This window comes from Phacochoerus africanus, chromosome 15, assembly GCF_016906955.1.
Source record: "Phacochoerus africanus isolate WHEZ1 chromosome 15, ROS_Pafr_v1, whole genome shotgun sequence".
NCBI classification, from domain to species: Eukaryota; Metazoa; Chordata; class Mammalia; order Artiodactyla; family Suidae; genus Phacochoerus; species Phacochoerus africanus.
Window position 1 is genome coordinate 128,683,205 of NC_062558.1, and position 9,700 is coordinate 128,692,904.

The 9,700-nt window shown below is 41.0% G+C and overlaps 1 protein-coding gene across 3 annotated transcripts in view; it reads right to left on the bottom strand.

The window, feature by feature from the left end:
- Positions 1 to 5,008: 5,008 nt before the first annotated feature.
- FAM204A (family with sequence similarity 204 member A) overlaps positions 5,009 to 9,700 on the bottom strand; it is a 33,350-nt gene continuing 28,658 nt past the window's right edge. For all 3 annotated transcript variants that reach the window (XM_047760504.1, XM_047760506.1, XM_047760505.1), the window contains exons 7-8: positions 5,962 to 6,068; positions 5,009 to 5,660 (exon numbers count right to left, since the gene is read on the bottom strand). In XM_047760504.1, the coding sequence (XP_047616460.1) occupies positions 5,609 to 5,660; positions 5,962 to 6,068 (159 nt within the window). In that variant the 3' untranslated portion in view covers positions 5,009 to 5,608. The remainder of the gene's footprint in view (positions 5,661 to 5,961; positions 6,069 to 9,700) is intronic.

A 9,700-nucleotide genomic window follows, 5' to 3' on the forward strand; every position in this document is an offset into this window, starting at 1 on the left:
ACTGGACAGACACACCTTTCAGAAATTAGAGGTGGGAAGATTACCTCATCCCATACTTGTCACCTAGCAGGCCCCCTGCAGCAATTCAGCAAGAGGCAGCCCAAGGGTCCTAGAGGAGCTGTGGGCTGGGCCCTTCTAGAATGATGCCTGAGTGAGGACTCAGGAGCTGAGGCTTTTCTTGGGCACCACCCTCTTCCCCTCTCAGCTCCTTTTTTTTGTGTTTCCATAAAAAACCTGGTCTGGATATAAAAGGCACGCACCTCAATTCAATGTTTTTTCTAAATGCCATCCCACTTGGAAGATTCTTATGCTTTTTTACTTGAATCTAAAAAGGGGTCACTAATATGAATAAAAGGATAATTATCCCTCAGCTAATTCTTGATTTTACAAGCACATCTAAAGATCCAGCATACTGCATGGTATTGAATAGGCAGTCCCACCAAAGGCTCATTCTTGTGTTCCAGGGTTCAAGGTCACAAAAGCTAGTGTGGTGGAAACCTGCTCTGATAGCAGTGCTGTATTTGAAGAAATTCTAGCAAAAGGAACACAAGTCTCCAGAATCCTCACAAGTGAGTAGGAGGAGATAGTGTTTAAGGAACAACATGCTTCATGTTAACACGAGAGCACAATAGTTTGACTCTTTCCTAAGTTTCTCTGGGGCCATCTTGATCTACTACATGCTGCCCATTTTTTCTGGTTTAGCTTTTTATTATAGTTGATTTATAACATTCCTTCACCTTCCACTGTACAGCAGAGACCGTCAGACATATATATATATATATATATATATATATATATATATATATATATATATACACACACACACACATTCTTTTTTTTTTTTTAATACTATCTTCCATCATGTTCTAACCCAAGAGACTTGACATAGTTCCCTGTGCTGGACTCCAATGCTTATCCATTCCAAATGTAGCAGTTTGCACCTACCAACCCCAAACTTCACATCCATCCTTCTCCCTCCCCCTTCCACCTCCAACCACAGGTCTGTTCTCCATGTCCATGATCCGTTTGTTTTGTAGACAGGATCACTTGTGCCATATTTTAAATTCCACATGTAAGTGATATCATATAGTATTTGTCTTTCTCTTTCAGACTTACTTCACTTAGTATGAGAATCTCTAGTTGGCTGCATTCATGTTGCTGCAAATGGCATTATTTTGTCCTTTTTATCATTGAGTAGTCTTCCATTGTGCATATGTACTACATCTTCTTAGCCCATTCACCTGTCAATGGACACTTAGGTTGTTTCCATGTCTTGACTATTGTGAATAGTGCTGCGATAAACATGGTGCACCTTCTTTGGAATGAATGTTTTGTGTGGATACATCCCCCGGAGTGGGATTGCTGGATCAGGTGGTAGCTCTACATTTAGTTTTCTAAGGTACCTCCATACTGGTTTCCATAGTGGTTGTACCAATTTACATTTCCACCAGCAGTGAAGGAGGACTCCCTTTCTCCACACCCTCTCCAGCATTTATTTGTTGACTTGTTAATGAGGGCCTTTCTACTCATGTGAGAGGGGACCTCATTGTAGTTTTCACTTGCATTTCTCTAATGGTGATATTGAGCATTTATTCATGCGCCTACTGGCCAATCATATGTCTTTTTCATGCCACCCAGCTGGAACTGAGTTGTGACTGGAGTTGAGAATCCCTTCCCCAGTAAGTCTTCATGCTGATTATAGCTACAACACTGAGTGTGTGTGCACACGTCTTTTAAGGTGAGTAGTGTAGAGGGAGAATAAAATAATAATGACTATTCAGCTCTATTCATTTTATCAAAATCTACAGAGCACTCCAACCTCAAAAAACAGAAGAATGGGTCTTATTGTCTCAGCATGCTACCAAGGTCAAGAATAAGTATACATATTGATAAAATAATCTTTTGATAGTTCATTGAAATTCATTCTATATAGATTCCACTTTCTAGCCAAGTCTCTCATTAATTTAAATCTGGAAAACCTAGAAAAATGCTCTGATTACTTCATAATAAAAAGGGATTTCTTGAAAAGCACTGCCCTGGGTTTATAATGACTTAGGCTTTTCAAAGTATTTTCAGATGCATCACCATGTTAGAAGGCACTGATGCCACAAATACCAATCTACATTTGGTCTTGGAAAAAGATTTTCATGTACATATTTTGTCCAAATATTACTATTTGTTTCATGAAAGTCAAGGCTAAGACTTTAGCAGAGTGTAAATTTTAAGCCAATGAATAAACAGTTGGCTTGAAAAAACATCAAATTGACATGCAAAGCATTTGTTGCTCTGCCAGACACTAAAAATAAAAGCAACTTCTGCCAAAATGGAAAAACTTGAATTGTTTCGGTTGGTTCTGAATTTGACTATCAGGTTTCACTAGGTTAATTTTCCAAAATGGGGCCTGACATTAATGTTATATTACCTTATTTCCTTAAACTTAACCTTTAAAAAAAATTATACACAATTGGCATCTTAAATAACCACCTCACACCCTTTTTATAGTTTAGCAGAATATGCATTTCTTTTTCTTTTTTCTTTTCTTTTTAGGGCCACATCAGCAGCATACGGAAGTTCCCAGGGTAGGGGTTGAATATGAGCTGCAACTGCCAGCCTATGCCACAGCCACAGCAACATAGGATCTAAGCTCTATCTGTGACCTATGCCACAGTTTGCAGCAAGGCCAGATCCTTAACCCACTGAGCGAGGCCAGGGATGGAACCCGCATCCTCACAGACACTATGTCAGGTTCTTAACTGGCTGAGTCACAAGGGGAACTCCAGTATATACATTTCTGAAAATGTGATCTCTTGACCTAACAAATGAAAATTAGGACATTGGAAAATTAATCTTCATATTTCAAGAATTAAACTTACCAGAATGAAGAATAAGCCAAGTTTTTAAAATATTTACAGGATGATATTTTAGACAAAAGGTACCAGGGAAATCAGTAGATTTTAAAGGTGAGGTTTTAAGCTGTTACTCAAAGTTTGGATAGCATTTTATTCCTGTCCTTGGCCCTTAACTGTCTCTCTGAAAAAATAAGTGTGCTTAAAATACGGATTTATGATCAGCTGCAGAAACCTGCTTAACTACTGATTTACAGTTTGGGCCAAGGTATTTAACTCTGTCATCAGAACTAATTATAGCAAACCTGAGATTATATATTCAAACTCTCCTTTTGGTGAAAGAAATAGAATGTTCTGCTGCAAATCAGAAACATCCCGAGGGCTTCCCGAGAAGAATGCACTATCAACTTTACTTCTCAGAGCCACTTCTGTAAAGCTCAAAATTACTGTTCTTTAGTAAGGTGTTTTAGCCCGGAGTCCTTAAACAGTAAATCATAGTTACATTAATGCCATACCCATGGCCTGAAACATATTAATCTCAGTTAACAATAACTGACAGTTACATTACTAATCTAATTCAGGCATTCTGTGGTAGTAAATGCACATGTTAAAGCTTCAGGAACTGAAGCTATTACGGATCCAAAAAGAATCTTTACTTTGCTGGGACCAGATGGAGAGGACAAACGACGACACTTTTCAGGGAACCTGCGAATCCTAAGAGTGATGTCCCCATTTTACTGCTTTCATGAGCAACACGTCTAATTTGAATTAAAACAGATTAAAAAACAAAGTGGTTCTAAATGACACGCCAGCAGGGCTAACCCAAGAAAACCAGTCCCTTCCTCTCCTTCAAATCCTCTTCCCCTCGAACCTCTTCAGCTGGACAGTTCTGGGGCCTTTTACAGCCCAGGCCCCGAAGCATAAGGACTAACGTGACATGGTTCCTCCTCTCATGTGAGTCTCCCACTCAGGGGAAGTGCTCCCACCATGGCCAGGGAGCAGACCTGGGGTCAGGGGCTCCCAAATCAGACCCTACAGGAGGCCACTCCGGTAAGGCCTCAGCACGAGCAGAGTGGGGAGTTGTGCCTGGAGGGAGATGGGTGTCTTTGAGCCGTGTGCATGAGAATACGTTCACCACCCGCCAGCTCAAAGAGGATGTTTTGCAAGTTTTGGACAAAACCACTGGACTGTGTGGTGGATAGCTCCCCCATGAGAGATTTTTCAGAGGAACCTTCTCTATACTCTAAGTTTTATTCCCCTCTTAGGAGTGCGAAATAAGATGGTGCAGGTAAGTTGTGTATGATTATACCCACAGACCCCAACAAAGGAATGTTAAAGCAGAAATGTAAAGATTTCCCAATATTTGGTCTGAACATCTTTTCATGATGAATTAATTCTATAAGCAGATACACTATCTCCTAAAATCTTGCCTTCTCTATTACATGATATGATTTTTGCTCTCTTGAATAGCAACTAGTTGCTGACTTAGTCCAAAACACAGAAAAAAACCCCATTAAATATGTCACCATAATTAGTAAAATTTGGTTATTAATTGTGAGTCTAAAAGTAACAAAATACTTCTACTAATAATATAATTACAATCATGACTCATCTTCTATGTTCCTGAATTCATATTATTAGCCTAGAGAAAGTCTGTATTAGATGGCTAGAAAACCTCTGATGAAGGGAAGTGAACTAATGAAAACCCACCAAAAGCAGTTCTTTCCCTCTGCTGAGCACCAAGAAGGAGGTGCCAGAACACCAAAGACCTGCCCAAAAAAATCACAACTTCCAGCCGTGGTCTCGTCCACCAGCTTGTGACATGATTTCTCAAAGCACACTTCTGATGAAAACTACTTCTCAGGGAAGCAATCCCCTTCATCATCATTCATTCATTCATTCAATCTTTCCAGGATTAACGGGGAAGAGGAGTAAAAACAATCAAGCCACGTTCTTAGAAGTTCAAAGTTACACTGTCTTGAGTTATAACTAACAATATCAAATTTCTCCTCTAAGAACCATCTCATAATTTAAATGACAGAGGCGAGAGAGAGATTTAAGAAGACATTTCCAGGCAGAGAACTGGAATTTAAATCATCCTTCAAACACTACATTCCGTCATTTCTTAAAACTGTGATACTTAATCTGAAAGTACACAGAAATTAATCAATTGCTTTTATTATGTGACTGTGAAATATCAATGCTACTGCCTCTAATAAAGAATCAATAATTACTTTGATAACATTAAGATAATTAAAGTCATTTGTAAAGTGACTTACAAATTGGAAAAGTCTCATTATCAATTGAGACTTTCTTGCACTTATGACTAATCCATTACAAACAAATGACAATCTTAAAAACTCCAGAATAACTCCAGGATGAGTGTAGTTACACTGAGTACAGATAAGAAAGCACGAGGAGCTCTTTGGCTATGCTACACCAAATGGATGAAAAGTAAAACTGATTTCATCCTGGAGGTCCAGATAAACAAAGAAATAAAATCCTATCTTTTCCCCCCATATGTATGCTTAAATTTCCTGTACAAATAACATAATTCTCCATGTCATTCACTTCAATAGGATGAACTCTTTAGAAAAAGACTGAAAAAGATTTGATAATCAACTCCCAAATGTTATGCTTATTTTTTCTACTTCCATCAATTTCCTGATATAGTTAACAGAAGCAGGAAAATTTTTTTCAGTCAATTGAGCAACTGAAGATTCAAGGGAGAAGTCTTGAAGGTCTTGAGGAATTCTGACAAGTCACATATACCCCATGTTACTTTTGGTTTCCCACCTCTTCTTTGCTTCAAACCTAAAAGGAAGAACATGAACATCTCAATTGATTTCTAAAGACTTTCCTAAAGTCACATGTTTACTAAGCACCAAAGTAAAAGTAAAAAGTTTTCAGATGGTCCATCAACCAAGGATGAGGAAATGTCTCCATGTTTATAACCTGATAAACATTCAGCAAAGATACAAAGAATAAAATGAGTAACAATGACAAAACGGATTCCCAAAATGTATCACAGGATTTCCATAATTTAGTTAGTAGGATTACCAAAAAACAAAACAAACCAAAAAACCAAAACCCCCCATAAAACCCTTAAACTTACCCCCAGGCAAGTTTCTTCTTTTTTCGAGCAACCTGTGAATTTTCAGCATCTTTTTTGGCTTTCACAAAGTTGTGGCAGGCAATTGCTTTGGCAATTTTTACACCAAGCTAGCAATTACAAAGGAGACAAAGTCAAGATGAATATTCTAGCTAGTGTAAGAATGACAATGGTACGAATACTCGAGAATTTGTGGGGGAAGAAAGCCAGTCTACATTGCTTTAGACATGCTAAGAAGAGACATTCTTATGATCAGCCCCCTCCCCCAAACAACCAAAAGGAGTGCAAAGACAGCCCCAATTCTCCTCCCCTCCCCTCTGGCAGGCCTTGTCCCCAGTTGGACCAGTCTCCCAGATGGAGATCCTGCCCACACGAAGGCCCTCGAGGGTCCACGGGGTGGAGGATGAAGATCCTGAAGCTATTTCAGCCTTTCAGGAGACCAGACAGGAATTTACCCGATAAGGCTGCCAGGCTGACAGAGACATCAAGTTTCTTTGCTCGGGGCTAGAATTACGGCAACTGAGTATGGGCACACCCGTTATCTCACGCTGATCACAAGCTCGGACTGGCAGTCACAGATGTGATTAATAAAACATGGAAAGCTAATTACTACTTCATAAACATACCTTGTGTGATGGGCAATAGCTTTTCACTCACTGACAGAAAGAACAGAAGTGGGGCTGAGAGGCAGAAATGCGGGGCGGGCACCAGGACCTCAGTACCGAGGGTTCCCTGGGCAGGGCCCTGGCTCGTGCCCCTCCTTACCCTCATCTGCCCAGTCCTAGAAGGTCCGAGTGGAACAAGCCTCCTCTCAGCTCCCCCACCCCCCAGTCTTCTCTCAACCCAACACAATCTTTGTTTCTGTATTTCTCCAGCCCTTCAGCTTCTATGCCATAACTTTCGGTTCCCACGTGTGCCCTGCACAGCTCTCTCCAGCAGAGCGGAGCAGCTCCTCGGCTAGTGTCTCCGAAATGGGCACAGGGATCTTCTAGCTTTTGTGGACTCTGGTTTTAAAAATGCCCGCCTACACGGATGGCTCAAAAGTACGTGCTAGTACCCAGGTTAAACAACAGCAGTTAAATCTCTGGTGTTTCTTTCCTTTTCTCTCTCTGCACTCGGAAGCCACTCTCAGGTCAAAGCATTATAGCCCAAGGTTTAGGGACCTGCTTGCCAACAGTGAGGCAGGGCAGGCGGTTAAGGGCTAGTGTGTAAGGAGAGACGCCCACTTAGGAAAGTTAGGTCAGGCCCACCTAACACTCCTTTCAGCTCATCTTGGAGAACAGTTTCCTTGAGGATGAAACAAATAGTCAGCAACAATCAAGCACTGACTGGCGTTTATAAATGAGAACAAAAATAGATGTGATGTTTTAGTCCAGGAAAGAGAACACATGAAGGTGAGTGCGAGGAAGCAACCTGACAATCAAGCCAGGTGCTCAGCAGGCTGACGCCAGAAGGGAAGGGAGGGTCGATTGTGACTGTGACCGTGAGGCCACCGGGGAAAGGGGAAAGCAGACAACTCGGAAACTTCCCAACACTCAAACCAACCCGAGCAGCACGACTATCATCACCTCTTCCCACAAGGACCACATTCATTCAATAATTATCATGAGGGTACAAATGCATCATTTTGCCAGGCACTGCTGCAGGTGCTGCAGACACAGCTTTGAACAAAACAGAGCTTCTGGGGGAGCTGGGGAGAAGGGGTTGCCAGTGACAGCTGACTGCTTCAATCCTGGCCTTACTATCTTTTCATTTCCAGTTCTTTATCACAGAAAAGAAAAGTTCATCTAAGTCGACTAAAAAAAGGCTAAGAATCAAAGAGCTGTAGCTTCATCATCTAAGGAGAAAACAAAACTCTGGAAAAATGCTGTGGCATCATTTATCACTAAGATGTATTTCCTGTCGAATGAAAACCCATCCATTTGTCATAAGTGGAAAAAAAAAGAACCAAAACAAAACCCCAAAAAACCAGTTAGCACCTGTCCAGTTAGGCTAGTCAAAACTGCAGAAGTGAACAAGCCCCAGATTTCACTCCTTGTAAAGTCAGCTGTGGGTCAGCAAGGTGCTCCGCCTCGTGGTGCCAGCATCTCAACACGTGGCATTCACGTCCACCTACCGTGGCTGAGGGAGAGACCGCCGGAGGGTCTCACACTGGCTCTTCAATGCTTTAGTCCAGAAGCGACACGCAGCGCTTGTGTTCACTGCCCTCTGGTCAGAAACACTCTCGCAGCTCTCCCCAGCTGCGAGGCGACTGGCCAAGGGGGTGCGCTGGGAACCAGGGGAGCAGTAAACGCACCCGCTGAACTGTCTACTGTCATTGACACGCAGCTTTCCACTTATGCTGAAGATGTATGCCGGGCCTCCCCACGTTCACATGGAATCTTCTGCCTCTCCTCTGCCTCCCACCTCCGAAAGGGGAAACACAGAACTCTGTATTTGTCTAGTTATAGTCCTATGTATTAGACATCGAATGCCAATTTGATCTATGTTACAGTTTTCCAAGACCACCCGCTAACGAACATCCCACTCAGCCAGTTCATCATACTTAAGCTGAGCCTATACTTTGAGTATGAAACAATTGACTAACTAACTAAATCTGCCATTACCATTAACCGTATGATAAAATTATTTCGTAAAACTTACAGATTACAATGTAGCTTCCATTTCTGGCTTACTGAAATTTCCCAATGTGGGTGTTCTGGATTTGGGACAGACAAACCAAAGAGCATGCCAGTGTGTCTGGACATGAGGTCATCTGGTTTAAATGGGACTCTTCATCTCAACATGGTCATATGCTCTTGGGATGTACTTGCTTTTCATTTTCTTGCCGCACGTCCAAACCCAGGACAACGCGCATCACGGTAAAGACTGAGAGCACACACACCACGTAAGACACAGCATAAACTTGTTAAAAAGAATTCATTAGAATGTAAGAAACATGTATTTACATGAGAGGCTCCATCGTTTCGTAAACTAAGTAAATACAGAAAATGATTAGGTACAAAGGCAACACTTTCAAGCAGACCTGTTTGTATGAAAGGTGTATTTTCTAGCTGTATTTTGCCTGGGGTTAGGTTAAATGGAATGTTCTTTAACTGATAAATATTAGACAAGCCTGGTCTACGCATTTTACAGAAAGACTCTCTTAGCTTGCAATGATGATGAAAAGTCATTATCAACTTGGTGTCCTTCGCATGCTGAAAATGAACGTGTTTCACTTATTCCTGTGGAGAAAGTAAAAAGAATGGATATATCTGGAAATATGAAAGGATCAAACATCTTCTACAGAAGAGACAGTTGAGAAGAAACGCACTTTCCCCGGCAAGATGACTAACCCAAGTTCCAGAAGATAAAAGAGTACCATGCTAGGTTTTAGTAGTACAAACAACCCATACATAGGCCTACAAGAATCCCCCTTTTGCTTCTGTGGAAAGAACAATGCAACTTCATGCCTAGTGTAAACATCACAAAAGCTTGGTCAATGGTTTTTATATTAAAAAAACTGTTTCAGGTCATCAGATAACTATATCATCACAATGTGGGAAGAGATTTTTTTTTTAATGAATAAAAATGTACACAGAATTTCTTGTATGTGTAGCCAAAGTATCAGCATTTTCCATATAGAACATCCAATATTTTGCTGCATTTTAATTAAGGTGTCTAAACATTATCACAAAGAACTGCAAATTGGTCAGAGCAAGCGGTAAGGAAAATTAAGCTCTAAAGGCTTTTTATCACCATA